Source organism: Trichosurus vulpecula, chromosome 5, assembly GCF_011100635.1.
Source record: "Trichosurus vulpecula isolate mTriVul1 chromosome 5, mTriVul1.pri, whole genome shotgun sequence".
Lineage (NCBI taxonomy): Eukaryota > Metazoa > Chordata > Mammalia > Diprotodontia > Phalangeridae > Trichosurus > Trichosurus vulpecula.
The window spans coordinates 283,898,120-283,917,164 of record NC_050577.1 but is presented as its reverse complement, the minus strand read 5'-3'; the positions used below and the strand labels follow the sequence as shown (position 1 = coordinate 283,917,164).

Sequence of the window (19,045 nt, the reverse complement as noted above, 5' to 3'; positions counted from 1 at the left end):
GAGTCTGAAAAGCTGAAGGAACAAATCTGTAGGCTTGGAGAGCGCTCGGTGTGCGGAGCTGTTCCAGACAGCACCAAAGCGGAAGCGGCCAGGAAAACCCACGTGGGAGACAGGCTGGGAGAAAGCTCCGTGCCCGAAACCAGTGGAGATCCCCAGGCCTCCCAACACAGGACAGCAGTCTGTGGAAGCGACAAGAGGCAGTGCAATGCCACCAGCCATGAGACATTAACTCCTGAAACTTGCAGCCCAAAGGTATGAAACTCAGCTTCTTGAACTCCTGGGAGACATAATGGCCAGGTAAATGGCTCGAATCCCTCCCCTCCCCACCCAGAGAATTCCTCAGAAAAAAACGCTGGAATAGAGAAGACAGAAGTGGGGCTTCGGTGGCCGAGTAGTGGGAGTTCCTGAGTCCCAGAGGAGCGGAGCCAGCAGGGGTCAACACCAGGAGCCCAGATGTAATCTTGCTCCCCCAGGGGAAGTGCCAGACACCAGCTCAAACAAAAAAGCTGAGACCTTTGCTGAAGAGCAACAGTGCTGGAGAGAAACCCTAGGGGAAGAGACCTCAGGCTGCCAGACCCCTCCCCCACACCTCAGGAAACTGAAGGCTATAATTCAAAAAGCCAACAACTAGACTGACAATCCCCATAATAAGAAAGCTGGGACAGAGAGCCCTGAGCCCCAAAAGCACAAGTTTATTTTAAGCCAGGAAAAGGCTAACCAACATGAAGAACACAAAAAAACCGAGAACCATTGATTCTTTTTATGGAGACAGGCATGATCAAAATACCAATTTGGAAGAGGATAGCAATGACACTATACCCACATCTGATACCTCAAAAGGTAGTATGAACTGATCTCAAGCCCAAAAAGCATTACTGGAAGAGCTAAAGGAGGATTTGAAAAACCAAATTAGGGAGGTAAAAGAAAAAATGGAAAAAAAAATGGAAAAAATGGAAAAAAAAATCCACTGACAAAATCAAGTCCCTAAAGAATAAGACTGGCGAAATGGCTATGGAGATTCAGAATCTAAATAGAGAAAATGACACCCTGAGAGGTAAAATCAACCAATTGGAAAAAGAGTCTCAAAAGCAAAATGAACACAGTAACTCATTAAAAATTAGAGTTGAGCAAGTGGAAGTTAATGGATCTATGAGGCACCAAGAAGTAGTAAAACAAAATGTAAAGAATGAAAAAAATAGAAAAAAATGTGAAATATCTGATTGGGAAAACAACTGACCTAGAAAATAGATCCAGGAGAGACAATTTAGGAGTTATTGGTCTACCGGAAATCCACGATGAAAAAAAAAAACCCTGACAGTATCTTCAAAGAAATTATCAAAGATAACTGCCCGTAGGTCCTAGAACCAGAGGGCAAAATAGTCATTGAAAGAATCCACCAATCACCCCCCGAAAGAGATCCCAAACTGAAAACACCAAGAAATATTATAGCCAAATTTCATTATTACAAAGTCAAGGAGAAAATACTGCAAGCAGCCAAAAAGAAACAATTCAAATATCGTGGAACTACAGTCAGGATCACACAGGATCTCTCAGCTGCTACATTAAAAGCCAGGAGAAATTGGAATATGATATTCCGAAGGGCAAAGGAGCTGGGACTACAATCAAGGATCAACTACCCAGTAAAATTAAGCATAATTTTTCAGGCAAGGAGATGGACATTCAACTAAATAAGGGAATTCCAGACTTTCCTGATGAAAAAGCCACAACTCAATGGAAAATTTGATCTCCAAATACAAAACTCAAGAGAGACATGAAAAGGTAAACAGGGGGAAAAAACCCCACAAACCTTATTAATCAATAATGGCAAATTATTTGCATCTTTATATAGAATTATATCATCTTGTGTATGCTTTATATATATATATATATATATATACATATATATGTCAATCTTGAGAATAGTACAGCTATTATGACAATTGAAAGGGATACACATAGACTGTTGAATGTATGTATAAAATAACTGATATAAGGATAAAAAACATAATTAAGAGATACAAAGAGAGGACTTTGAGAGAAGAGGTAAGGAGGTAGCAGAAAAGGGTAAATTACACCAAATGAAAAGGCACAAAAACACATTTTAGTAGAGGGAAAGAAGGGAGGGAGAAGAGCAGTATTTGATCTTTACTGTCAGCTGATCTGGTTCAAGAAGAGAATAACATACCCTGATAAGTATAGAAATCTAACTTGTCCTACAGGAAGTAGGAGGGGAAAGGGGGAAAAAAGGGAGGGGGGTGGTCAGAAGGGAGGAGAGAAGTAGCAAGTGGGAAACGGTACGACAAGGGAGGGGAATAAAGAGGGAGGGTTAACTGAGGAAAGCGGCGGTCAAAAGCAAAACTTTGTTGAGGAGGAGAAGGGGAAAGGGAGAAATAAAAGCATAAACAGGGGGAAATAAGATGGAGAAAAAGACACAGACACATAGAAATCATAACTGTGAATGTGAATGGGATGAACTCTCCCATAAAACGGAAGCAGATAGCAGAATGGATTAGAAACCATAATCCTACAATATGCTGTTTACAAGAAACACATTTGAAACAGGGGGATACACACAGGGTAAAGGTAAAAGGCTGGAGTAAAATATATTGCACCTCAGCTAAAGTAAAAAAAGCAGGTGTAGTAATCCTAATCTCAGACAAAGAAAAAGTAAAGATAGATTTAAAGAGATAAGGAAGGACACTACTTCCTGCTAAAAGGCACCATAAACAATGAAACAATATCATTGTTTAACATATATGCACCAAGTGGTATGACATACAAATTCTTGGAGGAGAGGTTAAGGGAGTTACAGGAAGAAATAGATAGCAAAACTATAATACTGGGAGACCTCAACCTTCCCCTTTCTGAACTTGATAAATCTAATCTCAAAATAAATAAAAAAGAAGTTAAGGAAGTGAACAGAATTTTAGAAAAGGCAGATATGATAGACGAAAACTGAATGGGGATAAAAAGGAATATACTTTCTTCTCAGCAGTACATGGCACATACTCAAAAACTGACCATGTACTAGGGCATAAAAACCTCACAATCCGGTGCAGAAAGGCAGAAGTAGTCAAAACATACTTTTCAGATCATGATGCAATAAGAATTATTTGTAACAAAGAACCATGGTAAAATAAGCTAAAAATTAATTGGAAACTAAATAATCTAATTCTAAAGAATGAGTGGGCCAAAGAACAAATCAGAGAAACAATTAATAACTTCATTCAAGAGAATGACAATAACGAGAGACAACATACCAAAACTTATGGGATGCAGCAAAAGCAGTTCTTTGGGGAAGTTTTATATCCCTAAATGCTTACATGAATAAAATATGGAAAAAAGGAGATCAATGATCTGGGCACACAGCTGAAAAAGCTAGAAATAGAACAAACTGAAAATCCCAATTAAATACCAAATTAAAAATACTGAAAATCAAAGGAGAGATTAATAAAATTGAAACCAAGAAAACTATTGAATTAATAAATAAAACAAAGAGCTGGTTTTATGAAAAAAAACAATAAAATTGATAAACCTTTGGTCAATTTGATTAAAAAAAAGAAGAAAATCAAATTACCAGTATCAAAAATGAAAAGGGTGAGTTCACCTCTAATGAAGAGGAAATCAAAACAATAATTAGGAATTATTTTGCCCAATTGTATGCCCATAAATTTGACAACCTTAGAGATATGAATGAATATCTACAAAAACATAAATTGCCCAGGGTAACAGAAAAGGAAGTAAAATTTCTAAATAACTCCATCTCAGAAAAAGAAACTGAGCAAGCCATCAATGGACAGAAAAAAATCTCCAGGGCCAGATGGTTTTACACATGAATTCTATCAAACATTTAAAGAACAATTAATTCCTATACTTTGTAGACTATTTGGGAAAATAGGTGAAGAAGGAGTCCTACTAAATTCTTTTTATGACACAAATATGGTACTAATACCCAAACGAGGTAGAGTCAAAACAGAGAAAGAAAATTATAGGCCAATTTCCCTAATGAATATTGATGCAAAAACTTTAAATAAAATATTAGCAAAAAGATTGCAGCAACTTATCATGAGAATAGTACACTATGACCAGGTAGGATTTATTCCAGGAATGCAAGGCTGGTTCAATATTAGCAAAATAATTAGCATAACTGACCATATCAACAACTAAACTAGCAGAAACCATATGATCATCTCAATAGATGCAGAAAAAGCCTTTGACAAAATACAACATCCATTCCTATTAAAAACACTAGAAGGCATAGGAATAAATGGAACCTCCCTTAAAATTATAAATAGCATCTACCTAAAACCATCAACAAGCATTATTTGTAATGGGGATAAGCTAGATGCATTCCCAATAAGATCAGGGGTGAAACAAGGATGTCCATTATCACCCCTACTATTCAATTTGGTACTAGAAATGTTAGCTGTAGCAATAAAAGAAGAAAAAGAAATTGAAGGAATTAGAATAGGCAAAGAAGAAGCTAAACTATCACTTTTTGCAGATGATACGATGATTTACTTAGAGAATCCTAGAGAATCAAGTAAAAAACTACTTGAAATAATAAACTTTAGCAAAGTTGCAGGATATAAAATAAACCCACATAAATCCTCAGCATTCCTATACATTACTAACAAAGCCCAAGAGCAAGAGATAGAAAGAGAGATTCCATTCAAAGTTACAGTAGACACTATAAAATATTTGGGAGTCTATCTGCCAAAACAAACCTAGGGCCTATATGAACACAATTATGAAACACTTTTAATGCAAATAAAGTCAGGTCTAAATAAATGGAAAAATATCAGTTGCTCATGGTTAGAGGCCGAGCTAATATAATAAAAATGACAATTTTATCTAAATTAATCTATCTATTCAGTGCCATACCAACTGAAGTACCAAAAAATTATTTTACAGAGCGGTATAAAATACAAACAAAATTCATCTGGAAGAACAAGAGGTCTAGAATATCTAGGGTATTAATGAAAAGAAATGCCTAGCCATACCAGATACCATACTGTACTATCAAAACTACCTGGTACTGGCTAAGAAACAGAGTTGTGGATGAGTGGAATAGGATAGGTACACAAGATGGAGAAGTCAACAACTATAGCAATCTACTCTTTGATAAACCCAAAGAATTCAGCTTCTGGGCTAAGAATTCACTATTTCACAAAAACTGCTGGGAAAATTGGAAAATGGTAGGGCAGAAACTGGGCATAGACCAATATCTTACACCATATACCAAAATAAAGTCAAAATGGGCTCATGATTTAGGAATAAAGGCTGAAACTAGAAGCAATTTTGGAGAGCAAAGAATAGTTTACCTACCAGATTTGTGGAAAAGAAAAGAATTCACAACAAGAGATAGAGAGCATTACAAAATGCAAAATGGATAATTTTGATTATGTTAAATTGAAATGTTTTTGTACAAAAAAAAGCCAATGCAACAAAGATTAGGAGGGAAGCAGAAAATTGGGAGAAAATCTTTACAACTAGTGTCTCTGATAAAGGCCTCATTTCTAAAATATACAGGGAACTGAGCCAAATATATAGGAATACAAGTCATTCCCCAATTGAGAAATGGTCAAAGGATATGAACAGACTGTTTTCAGAGGAAGAAATTAAAGATATCTATAGGCATATGAAAAAATGCTTGAAATCACTACTGATTAGAGAAATGCAAATCAAAACAACTCTTAGATACCACATCTCTCCTGTCAGATTGGCTAAAATAACAAAACAGGAAAATGATAAATGCTGGAGAGGATGTGGGAAAATTGGAACATTGTTACATTGCTGGTGGAGTTGTGAAATGATCCAGCCATTTGAGAGCAATTTGGAAGTATGCCCAAAAGGCTATAAAAATGTTCATACCCTTTGACCCAGTAATACCACTTCTAGGGTTGTATCCCAAAGAGATCACACAAGTGGGAAAAGGACCCATATGTACAAAAAATACTTATAGCGGCTCTTTTTGTGGTGGCTAAGAATTGGAAATCAATTGGGGAATGGCTGAACAAGCTGTGGTATATGAAGGTAATGGAATACTATTGTGCTATAAGAAATGGAGATGATACGGACTTCACAACAACCTGGAAAAACGTACATGACATAATGCTGAGCGAGCAGAGCAGGGCCAGGAGTACATTATACACAACCACAAATATATGGATTCTGTGAGGACCAACCCTGACAGAGTTTGCTCTTCTCATCAACACAACGTGCAAAGACAACTCCAAAGGACTCGCGATGGAGAATGCAATATTCTTCCCCCCTCCCCCCAATCCACAAGTCAACAAAACTATCTCCAGGACTTCACTGACCCAGGGTGCTAAGGTTCAAATGTCAGCTACCTTAATGTAGCTTCTTTGGACCTATTAACATAACTTCCTAATCAGTGGTGAGACTCAAATGAATTAACAAACGACCAAGATGAGGCACAACCCCTGAGGCTGACTTGGGGGCAGGCCCCCAACAACCAGTTTCTGGAATTAAACCTAAAATTAGGTACTGGTTTTGTGGGAACCAGCTGACTCCCACCACTGTAATCCCAGTCATGTAGGACATAAAAAGGCCCATCCATGTTGAATCAGGCCCTTCAGAATTGGTGGATGTCCCAAGACCAATGAAACATCACAACCCACTGGCTGACCAGATTTTTTTCCATATGAAGACACGGAGTCATAAGTAAATTTTCTATATTAGGGCTAGGAATGCCTCCTGCTGATAACTGTTGAATGACCTACTAGTATCTCATTTCATTCCCAACAAAAAACCTTTTACTTCCAGGAAACTGGCCTGAATCAGGCCTACCCTTAATATCATGACATCCCTCTTTCCCTCCCCCCCAACTCAATCTTCATCTCATATTTCAGCTTTAAAAAATTGAGGCCATTCACAAAGACCTCCCTCTTTTCCACTCCTTTTTTTTTTAATTACTCATCTTTTTTCCCTACTATCTCTTTCTCATTACTAAGATAAACTGCAATACATATACATTTCATCTTACCACTAGCTGTCTTTTCCAGTACCCCCACTATCATTCCTACTTTATCTAATCTTCAATCTTTCCCTATCAACTGGTTCCTCCCTTGATGCCTGCAACCACACATGTTCCCCCATCCTTAAAAAGTCTTCACTTGATCCAATCATTCCCAGTCTTATCCTATACATCTCTCCTCTTCTTGGCCAAACTCCTATGTGCCTGTATTTCCTATCCTTTCACCTCACTTCCTCACCTTTCAAATGAAACTGCTCTCTAAAGTAAATCTAACAGCCTCATTCTTCTCAGCCTCTCCGCAGGCTCGCACACTGTTGATCCCTCCACCTAAATATTTATTCTCTTCTCTACCTTCTACTCTATTCTGGTTCTCCTCCTACCTGTTGGACTGCTTCTTCTCAGACTCCTTTGCTGGATCTTCATCCAGGTCACTAATACTAACAGTAGGTGCCCATATTATATCTCCACAGTTTTTTCTATCAGCTCTCATGGATTCAGCTATCATCTCTATGCAGCTGATTCCCAGGTCTATATATCCATGTATATTCTCTGTTCAATATTAGGAAAACTATCAGCATAATTGAACATAACAGTAACAAAACTAACAGAAATCATTACGATTAATAACCAACAAAGATGAGGTGCAGCCCCTGGGGCTGACTTGGGTGCAGGGTCTCCCTTCCACCCCGCAACAACTGGTTTCCAGAATTAAATAATGTTAATCGTTATGATTCTGCATCTTAATAGATGTAGAAAAAACTTCTGACAAAACACCCATTCCTATTAAAAACACTTAGAGAACATAAGAGTAAATGGAGTTTTCCTTAAAATGATAAGTGCCAGGGCAGCTAGGTGGTGCAATGAGTACAGCACTGGCCCTGGAGTCAGGAGGACCTGAGTTCAAATTTGGCCTCAGACACTTGATACATTTACTAGCTGCCCTGCCTTGGCCCCTGCAAAAAAAAAAAATGACCAGTGCCATCTATCTAAAACCATCAGCAAGCATTATATGTAATGAGAATAAGGATGAAGCATTCCCAGAAAAATCAGGGATGAAACAAGGATGCCTATTATCCCCACTGTTATTCAATATTATACTAGAAATATTAGCTTTAGCAATAAAATAAAAAGAATTAAAGGAATTAGAAGAGGCAAAGAAGAAACAAAGCTATCACTCTTTTCAGATATGATACTATACTTACAGGATCCTAGAGAATCAACAAAAAAACTACTTGAATTAACAGCTTTACCAAAGTTGCAGGATATGAATTAAACCCATATGAATCATCAGCATTTTTATATATTACTAACAAAGCCCAGTAGCAAGAGATAGAAAGAGAAATTGCATTTAAAATAACTGTGGACAATATAAAATATTTGGGAATCTACCTGCCACAAATAAAGTCAGATCTAAACAATCAGAAAAATATCAGTAGTTCATGGCTAGGCCAACCTAATACAATAAAAATGACAATTCTACCTAAATTAATTTACTTATTCAGGGCCATACCAATCAAACTACCAAAAATTATTTTATAGAACTAGAATAGCAAAATTCATCTGGAAGAACAAAAGGTAAAGAATACCAAGAGAATTAAAGAAAAGAAATGCAAGGGAAGGTGGTCTAGTTATACCAGACCTAAAGCAGCAATCATCAAAGCTATTTGGTACTAATAAATAAAGTGGCAGGGGCAGCTAGGTGGCACAGTGAGTAGAGCACTGGCCCTGGAGTCAGGAGGACCTGAGTTCAAATCCGGCCTCAGACACTTGCCACTTACTGTGTGACCTTGGACAAGTCACTTAACCCCAATTACCCTGCCTTCCCCCTCAAAAAAAAATGTTCTATAAAATAATTTTTGGTAGTTTACTCTCCCTCCTCACCCCTGCCCTGGATTCCTTTGGATTCCTTTAAGACTCAGTTCAAAGTCCACCTTCTACAGGAAGTTTTTCCTAGTCTCCCCAGTTGCCAATCTATTCTATATATATGTTGTATGTACCTTAGTTATTTATTTACATCTCGTCTCCTCCATTAGAATTTCAACTCTTTGAGGGCAAGAATTGTGTTTTTGCCTCTCTCTGTATCCCTAATCCTAAGTAGTCACAGGCATACAGTAAACATTTAATAAAGGCTTGTTGATTGACAGAGCCAAGCCCTGGATCTGTGAGAGGAGACATTCTTGGGAGTTGACATGGGATTATTAATGTATTAACCTTTGGGTCCATTCATTCAGTCCACTCATTCAATTAAGTTCTGAAACAAACTATATTATTGCCTAGCCCAGGGGAACCTGGGGCTCTTTAGGTCAAATTCGGCCCTTTGACTGAATCCAAACTTCATGGAACAAATCCCCTTAAAAGGATTTGTTCTGTAAAACTTGTTCTCAAGTCAAAAGGCCACACCCTAGGCCAGTCTAGCCCATACCTCTCCATCTTTCTATAAGAATAGCAGAAGAGACTTTGTCAAATACAAAGAATTGGGCCATCTGATGACTAACAAGAAAGCACATTTTGAATAGAGCTATAGGTAAGCTGGTAATTACGAAAAGGCATTACATAGATGGTAGCCCAATATGAATTCTTTGCTGTTTTTAAGTTTTTCTAATTGAGAAAATATTGTTTGATTTTCAAAGTATATATTCTTCTGAAAGACAGAATGGTTACTTCATTTGCTTTTCCAAGGGGAAATTTCTATATGGAATTATGAAATTGGAATTTGAAAGAAAAAATTGTTTTCCTGTGCCCTTTAAAAATAAAGCAGAATACTACTGAAAGTAAGAAAACTGGAAGAACTTGGAACATATTGCTTATCAGACTTATGGATAGGTGAACAATTTATGAATAAACAAGAACTAGAGAGCAGAGCAAGGTCTGAAATGGATAATTTCAATTATACAAATAAAATAAATGCAGTTAAGATCAGAAAGAAATCAGAAAATTTGGAAATTTTATAGACAGTTTTCCTATTTAGAATATATAGAGAACTTTGTAAAATCTATAAGAAGGCGAGTCATTTCCCAATTAATAAATGATCAAAGGCAATTTTGATAAATAGGCAATTTTTAAAGAAATCAAAACAATTTAGTCATGCGGAAAAAAATACTCTAAATCATTACTGATTAGAGAAATGCAAATTAAAACCTTGAGATATCATTTTACACTTATTAGACTGGCTAAAATGATTGAAGGGGAAAGTGACAAACATGGGAGGGGATGTGGGAAAACTGGGACACTAATTCACTGTTGGTGGAATTGTGAACTGATCCAAGCATTTGGGAGAGCAATCTGGAATTATGCCCAAAGAGTTAATTAAACTGCCTATGCGCTTTGACCTAGCAATACCACTACTAGGTCTATCCAAAGACGATTAGGGAAAAAGTAAAAGAATCTATACGTTCCAAAATATTTATAACAGCTCTCTTTGTAAGTGGCAAAGAACTAGAAACTGCAGGGATGCCCATCAGTCGGGGATGGTTAAACAAATCGTGGTATATGTTTGTGATAGTATATTAATATACTAAAAGAAATGAGCTCAACGGTCTTAGAAAAAAACATGGACAGATTTGCACCAAATAATGAAGAGCAAAATGAGTAGAACTAAGAGAATATTGTATACAGTAACATATTGTTTTAAGAACAACTCTGAGTGACTAAGTCATTTTGACTATTATAAATACCCAAATTAATTACAAAAGACATATGAAGGAAGACACTATCTGCATACACAGAAAGGACTGATAAATAGAAGTATATGTATGATTTTGCATATACACACTTACTTGTGTCTAACGGTAGCCATCTCTAGAGTAGGGGGTGGAGGGAAAGGAAAAAAAAGGAAAAAAATTTACATAACTTTGTTATGTAACCGAATAGCAAGTTTTACATAATAGATTTGCGGTTTTATGTACAATCGTTTTTCATTATGCTATTTTATAGAAATGCTTGTTTTAGCTCATAAACTAAAAATAAAATTGTTTTTTTTTAATATAGTAGAATAGCTTTAGAACAAGCAGTGGATCATAATTTGGCCCCATTAATTAGGTCTCTCAATGGCCTTCAGTGTGACCTTGAATGAAATGAGTCATTTAAATGCACTGATTACCCTCTTGCTCAATTAGACAATAAGACTAAATAATTCAAATCTATTTTCCTTTTACTATGACATAATTTAAAATATAAAAGCACTGAATGTGAATGTTATAGCTAGCTACTCGAAATCCTCACTTGCCACAATATTATAAAATGTGCAAGCATTTATTTTTCCCTAGTAACACCAGATGTGTACATTGATTCCTTCATGAAATCCACATCATTGACAATGATATACAAACATATTGATGAGAAAACAAATTACATCATATTCTTACACAGCTAGATTTTTCTTCCCCTTTTTCACTAGAGTGATATTTTCTTGCGACAGAACCAGTATCTACCAGGGCTAACAACACATACCCACAGACATCCACAGACACACACACATACAGTTCCCAATACAGATTAGAAAAATGTGACAAAGCTGAACTTGACTAGGAATGGGGTAAGGTTCAAGCTGTGCCTCTCCAGATACAGCTTTTTAGTGGCCTCTGGCCATATTGATGTGGCTTCCTGGTCACCTTAGGTGAAATAGGGCTTAGCACAGTGCCTGGCATATAGTGGGTAGTTAATAAATATTTGCTGACTTGACTTTACCTAGAGATACAAAAGTCCCACTGTGTGAGGTAGTGAGAGAATAAAGTGTGAAGACTTCACAGGGTGTGTGTGTGTGTGTGTGTGTGTGTATATACACACACATATATATATATACACATATATATGTATGTATGTATTATTAATGTTTAAGAATCAATATTTAGAGAAAAGGGAAATGGGATAAATTTGAGTCTGTGGGAATCTGATTATTTAGCCTTTAGGAATGTCTTTCTCCCCCTTCTTCTTTAGATTTGTAGATGTCACCTCAGCTGTGAATGGAATACAAGATTGTGAAAGCTTCCCTATGAATAACTCAGGCAAGATGATACTCAAATAGTACAAATTTAGTTAGGATGTGGACCTCACTAGGCCTAAGTTTCGTTTTCCTGTAAATCATATGATTTCGGGGAAATCAGGTGGTATCCCCCTCTCCCCCTCCCCTAGCCTACTCACAAACTGTCATCTTAACATTAAAATTTCCCTATAAGGTAATTCTGTAGTTTTTGTGCTGGTATTGGGTAAACTTATTCTGGGTTAGATTGTGAGGCCACCTGTCCCCGCAAATAGGGACAGGGGTCCAGCCTCTGGGGGTGGGATTTCTTAGAATTGTTTGTACAAGGTTATATATCCCCTTGCCTCTCTTCACTACCCTCTCCGCCCTGGTAGTGGGAGATGCCCAATTCTCACGAGACTTCATCAAATAAAGCTTCTGTTTTGTTTCTACCTTGAGAAAACCAAGACACCTCTGTTTTTTTATTTGAGTCAGTGGTCTGTTGTCCCACACACCACCAATGTGGGGTCAGGGCTCCTCTGACATGACAATGCCTGAAAACCATGAGAGTCACCATACTTGCTGACCAGACACATTTCCACGTGGAAACCCTGGGGTCACTGTATCCTTGTTGTCTATATTAAGACTAGGTGAACCTTTTTTGGTCAATTGACATATAAGTGTTTCATTTCATTCCAACATCAAACCTAAACAGGATGCTGGTGTCAAGTTTACCCCAACACTCCCTGAATATTTCTAAGACCTTAGGAAAAAAGTATCACATTAGAATATAAGTATCTTTGAAATCATTCACCACTGATAGTAAGTTCAACTCACTGATACCTAACACTTTAAGAAAATAGATCCATAAGATTGTTTCTTAAAGGGACAAAAATTTTTCAGGAATAAAAAGTACAACTCCCTATTTCAAAATAATATCAAAAAAAAACTAGAAGATATTCAAGATCAAGGGTTCTTAAGAGCCCACACATAGATTCCAGATGGTCTTTGAACTTCCTTTTTTAACTTTTGGAAAATTATTATTTCAATATAACTGGTATCCTCTGTAATTCTACCTATTTCATTTTATGCATTTAAAAACATGATTCTGAAGAGATTGCCAAGGGAGTCCATGACACAAAAAAATTAAGAATCCCTGTTCTAAGTCAAAAAAATTAAATATTTATAGACACTTCATTTTTAATTAAAAACCTAAAAGCTTGAGTCAAAGGTAATTCTTTGATAGTCTGCTAATATTTCCTTTATGTTACTCTCCTATGTCCCATAAATATAGATGTTCCTGTTCCACCACGTCCACCACCACCACCACATGGCCCATCTCATTGATGTAATCACCCACAACCCAGAACGTACACAACGTGTTTCAATCAAGAGATTTTTCTCCTTCTCCCTCCTATTCACCATACATATCATTGTAGAGACTTGACCAGGAGATAATACATCCAGCAATAAGCAGACACATAGAAAATAGACAGATATAAGACCCCTTTTGGAAGGAGACATGTGGAGAATAGGTGCTATTACAGAGAAAGTTACCCAAGAGAGGCGGCAATTTTAGAGACTATAACCCAAGGGTGGGGAACCTGTGACCACATGGGACCCTCTAGGTCCTCAAGTGTGACCCTTTAACTGAATCCAAACTTCATGGAAAAAATTCCCTTAATGAAAGGATTTGTTTGGTAAAACTTGGGATTCAGTCAAAAGGCTGCACCCAAGGACCTAGAAGGCCACAGGTTCCCACCCCTGGTGTAACCCTTCATTGAGCTGGAGTCTCAAGAATACACTTCCAGTACCAAGAATTGTGTTACCTTTTGGCCACACCTTCCAGAATCAAAGGATCATCTATATAAAGTTAGAATGAACCTTAGAGGTCATTAAGACCAACCCTCTCATTCTGAGTAAGAGAAAACAGAGGCACAGAGAGGTTGTGACCTGTGAGGGATCACAAAGTCAAGAAGTGTCTGTGGTAAGATTAGAATTAGGGTCTCCCTTACTCCAAGCCCAACATTCTACTCACTGCCCCATCTAGTCATCTCCCTACACATGTGCCTTACTGTACTGTACCATCACTACTGTTCGAAGCTACTCTTTCCATGCTTGCGTGTACAATGGCAGAGTACACACAGGCTTCTGGGGCTCATGTTTTGTGGCAACTGTTCTTGCTATACCATCTTAGTAAATGCCATTACCAAAAACTAATTAAGCCTACTGGCTGATTATTAACAGAAATGATACTAAGATTCATAATGGTTACCCCTAGAACCTGAGAATGGCAGCCACCCTCTGGAGACCCAATCTGATTCTGAATAGCCCCAGAGGGGGTAAAATATAAATATACATATACTCTCAAACTATACAAATACAGTTTATACACACATACAGAGAGACATAACAGAAAGGAGAGAAACAATTGAGACACTCTGACAGGCAATGGTACTCTAAAGAGAATAATGAATGGGATTTCAAATAAGCACTTCCTTTGATACTTCTTAAACTTTCTTTCTTGGAGCACTCATCTACTTCCACAGTAAAAAAAAAAAAAAAAAAAAACAACTCACTTCTTGGCAATGACTCCTAAATCTCCATTTCCCATTCTTGGCAATGACTCCTAAATCTCCATCTCCAATTCCTACCTACTGGATACCTATGTATCAATATATACAATTGACACCTCAAACCTAGTATTTCAAACACTGAACAAATTATCTTTTTCCCACAACCTGCTCCTCTTCCCAGCTTCACTAATTCTGTTGATGATACCATCATCCTTCCTAGAACTACACCCAAAACTTCGAAGGCAATGGGCAATATGGTATTGTGGAAAAGGTGTTCAAGGAGAGACCTGGATTCAAATATTACTTCTGAGCCTACAGACAAGCAACAGAATCAACAGTTGCTTTATCTGTAAAATCTCCATAATGATACCAGCCCTATCTATATAATTGTGGTTGTGAGGAAAAGTGATTAGCTTTAAAGTGACATAAATGTAAGCTACTATCACCTTTGACTTTAACTCCCAATCCTTTTCTCTTCAATATGTCCTAAAATCACTAAGCCCTGTTGATTCTGCCTATATAACTCTTGTGTCTGACCTCCTTTTAATCACTGCTACTACAACTCTAGTTTAGTTTGCTATCTTCTCTCTGGACTAATACGATCAATTCCTAACGGGGCTCTCCATACACTAATTAATTCTAAATGCCTTCTATTAAGCCAGGCATTAAAGAAATTTGCAAAAATGTAAAACGAATGCAATTTTCTTACTAATTTTTGTTTTAGAAAATAGTTTTTTCATGAAAAAATGTTAGTTATGTTAACCTATAATGGTTTTGTTATTTTAATGAGTATGTATTTTTAAAACTTATCAGTTTTAATTTCTGATATGGTAAATATCAACAGATATAGCCCACATAAGCAAAAGCCCTCTGGGGTCCTCAATAACAAATTTTTAGAGTATTGAGAGGGTCCTGAGACCAAAAACTTTAAGAACTGCCGCTCTACACTCTCACCCACCCCCATCAGTTCTCATGGGTTTATCATCTCAATGCTAAAGACTCCTAAATGCATATTTCCATCCCCCATAGTTCTCCCAATTTCCAGAACCCACCATCTATTAGCTATTTCAAACAAATATCCCAGCAATATCCTAAAAATAGGGCAAAAACAGAATTACTCCATTCCTAGTCAAGCTCAGCTTTGTCACATTTTTCTAATCTGTATTGGGAACTGTATGTGTGTGTGTGTGTCTGTGTCTGTGTGTGTTGTTAGCCCTGGTAGATACTGGTTCTATCGCAAGAAAATATCACTCTAGTGAAAAAGGGGAAGAAAAATCTAGCTGTGCAAGAATATGATGTAATTTGTTTTCTCATCAATATGTTTGTATATCATTGTCGATGATGTGGGTTTCGTGAAGGAATCAACGTACACATCTGGTGTTACTAGCGAAAAATAAATGCTTGCACATTTTATAATATTGTGGCAAGTGGCTTTTATATTCACCTTTTCCCCCTAAACCCATCCCTCTTCCAAACTTCCTTCTCCAAAAAACACACCGGGGAGTAGAATGCCATAAAAACAGGAAAACTGGATAACTATATAGTCAAAAATAATTTTAAATCAACATACTAATCTAGCAGCTTCTACACTAAGGGATCGAAGGGCTTGGAATATGATATTCCGGAGGTTAGAGAAGCTAGGATTTTAACCAAGAATCACCTACCCAGCAAAACAGAGTATAATACTCCAGGGCAAAATATGGACTTTGAATAAAATAGAGGACTTTCAAGCATTCTCAATGAAAAGACCAGAGCTGAATAGAAAATTTTACTTTCAAATGCAGGAATCAAGAGAAGCATGCGAAGGTGAACAAGACAGAGAAATCATAAGAAACTTACTAAAGTTGAACTGTTTTGTTTACATTCCTACATGGAAAGATGATATTTGTAACTCATGAGACCTTTCTCGGGATTAGGGTAGTTGAAAGGAATATATATATATATATATACATAGATAGATAGATAGATATAGATATATATAGATATATAGATATAGATATAGAGACAGAGGGCACAGGGTGAGTTGAATATGAAGGGATGATATCTAAAAAATAAATAAAATTAAGGTGTGAGAGAGGAATATATTGGGAGAAGGAGAAAGGGAAAGATAGAATGAGGTAAATTATATCACATAAATGTGGCAAGAAAAAACTATTGTAATGGAAGGGAAGAGGGGGTAGGTGAAAGGGAATGAGTGAAAAACAAACACACTCCACTGGGTATCTTACCCTACAGGAAAGTAGGAGTGAAGGGGATAAGAGTGGGGGATGATAGCAGGGAGGGCAGTTTGAGGGAGGTGGTAGTCAAAAGCAAACACTTTGAAAAGGGGCAGGGTCAAGGGAAAAAAGTGAATAAAGGGGGATATGATAGAATGGAGGGAAATATAGTTAGTCTTTCACAACATGACTATTATGGAAGTGTTTTGCATAAAGATACACATGTGGCCTATGTCGAATTGCTTGACTTCTTAGGGAGAGTGGGTGGGGAGTGAAAAAGGGAGAGAATTTGGAACTCAAAGTTCTAAAAACAAATGTTTAAAAAAGAAGTTGCTTTTACATGCAAGTGGGAAATAAGATATACAGGGTATAGAAATCTGTCTTGCACCACAAGAAAGTAAAGGGAAAAGGGATGGGGCGGGGGAAGGGGCGGGAAGTCTGGTGATACAAAGGAAGGCAGACTGGGGAAAAGGGGCGATCAGAATTATATGCCATCTTGGGATGGGGAGGAGGGTAGAAATGGGGAGAAAATTTAAATCTTTTGGAAATCAATGTTGAAAACTAAAAATATTAAATTAAAAACAATTAAAAATTAAAAAATCACCTCCAACCCCTACATTTTACAGAAACCAGAAACGGAAATTACACCTCCTTAATCTTTTTCTTGTATTTTCACACCCTAAACTCTTCTGCTACTGTGAATAAGGTAAGTCCTACTTTCTGTCTTCTCTGTGCCCTAAATTTAGGACAAAGACTAGAATATGAAAACAAAGAGGAAGATTAAAAAGGCTCCAACATTTATTCTATCATGTTACAACAGATTTGCTAAATTTATGAATGTTCTTCTCCTGAAACAAGAGATGGCCCTATAAAGTTGTTCTACAAGAATACCTCACCTTTACTACTACCAGTTTTTTTAAAAACCAAAAGGCCTAATGTTAACAATGATTTTTAAGAAAAAATACCATGCAATTGCATCAAAGCATTAATCATCAAGACCAGCACTGAAAAAGTAGGCTCTAATGGGAATAAGAAGTCCAAAGTGATATGGTAAATCAGAAAAACTGTAATATTAAATTATCAGAATTTTTTTTTCAAATCGGGGCAAATCCTGGATCTGGAAATTACTCTACCTGTTATGACCTTGGGTAAATCATTTCATCTCTCAGATTCTCAGTCTTCCCATCCTGTAAAATAAGGGTGTTGAACTAAACAGTCCTGTGGGTCCCTTTAAGTTTTAAATCCTGTAATCCTTTTGAAGGACTCAGTTTTCCACATATGCTAACCATTAAGCATGCCGGACGGGGATCAAAAAATCGAGAATAACCAGAAACACCTTGCCCACCGCAATCTAACGCCTTCAGAGAAGGACCAGGCCTAGAAACAGACAATATTCTCCTCCATTACATTATGTTTTTCACTATAAATTTTTTTTTACCTCAAGTTATACGGTATACTTCCGGGCCGGAATTTGTAAATGACCTTCCCAGGGAGGCGCTGGGGCAGTGTTCTACTCAAGGCCCTCTGCGGAAAAGGTCAAAAAGCCTGGAACAGGTATGGAGGCGAGGACACCCTCAGAGCGAAGAAAGCATGGGAAAGGCTTAACACACACACACGCACGCACGCACACAGACACAGACACACACACACACACACACACACACACACACACACACACACACGCTAAGCTTACCTGTTGCGTCCTCGGGCACGTTTTCGCAGGCAACCGAGTCAGGCTGCCTTGACTGGGCACTAGGGGGGCTCCAGGGGCGGGGAGTCCCGGCCAGGAGGCAGGACTGGTTGGACTTCCGCCGAAATGCCATCCGTCTGAAGTTACTGCTGCCTTCCGCGCTCATCTTACTCCCGTTTGGATTTGCTCTCCTTTCCTTGTTTCTTCTCTGCTGCGTCCCTACCCTAGTCTCTCGCTACATGCTGCCCTTTCCGACTCGTTACAGGCTGAGACTTCCTTAATTTTCTTGCCAGCTATGAAGACTGTTTATCTCATAACGCGTACTACTACATATAAGGACCGGACCCCTGACTCCTACTTCGAGTCAGACCCTCCGTATTCCCTGCCTTATCTGTACAATCCCTCCCTCCCTCTTTTCTTCTTCTTTGGGAGAGTGCAGGAAGCTCCTGGAGCCAGACGCTGCAGCAGCCTAACTTTGGCTCTGAACTCCTTCTGCAGCAGCTGTATACAGCTACCGCAGTTGTCACGCCTGCTTCCAGGCTACAGCTTTCAAGTTCACTTTCGTCCTCCACTGCTACAGGGCAGGGTTCCCCACCACTCTTTCCC

General features: G+C 37.8%; 1 protein-coding gene across 1 annotated transcript in view; it reads right to left on the bottom strand.

The window, feature by feature from the left end:
* The window catches only part of FGD4 (FYVE, RhoGEF and PH domain containing 4), a 234,369-nt gene extending 215,680 nt beyond the window's left edge, over positions 1–18,689 (bottom strand). Inside the window, exon 1 of the mRNA XM_036759654.1 lies at positions 18,443–18,689. Within this exon, the coding sequence (XP_036615549.1) occupies positions 18,443–18,605 (163 nt within the window). The 5' untranslated portion in view covers positions 18,606–18,689. The remainder of the gene's footprint in view (positions 1–18,442) is intronic.
* Between the last annotated feature and the right edge of the window lie 356 nt (positions 18,690–19,045).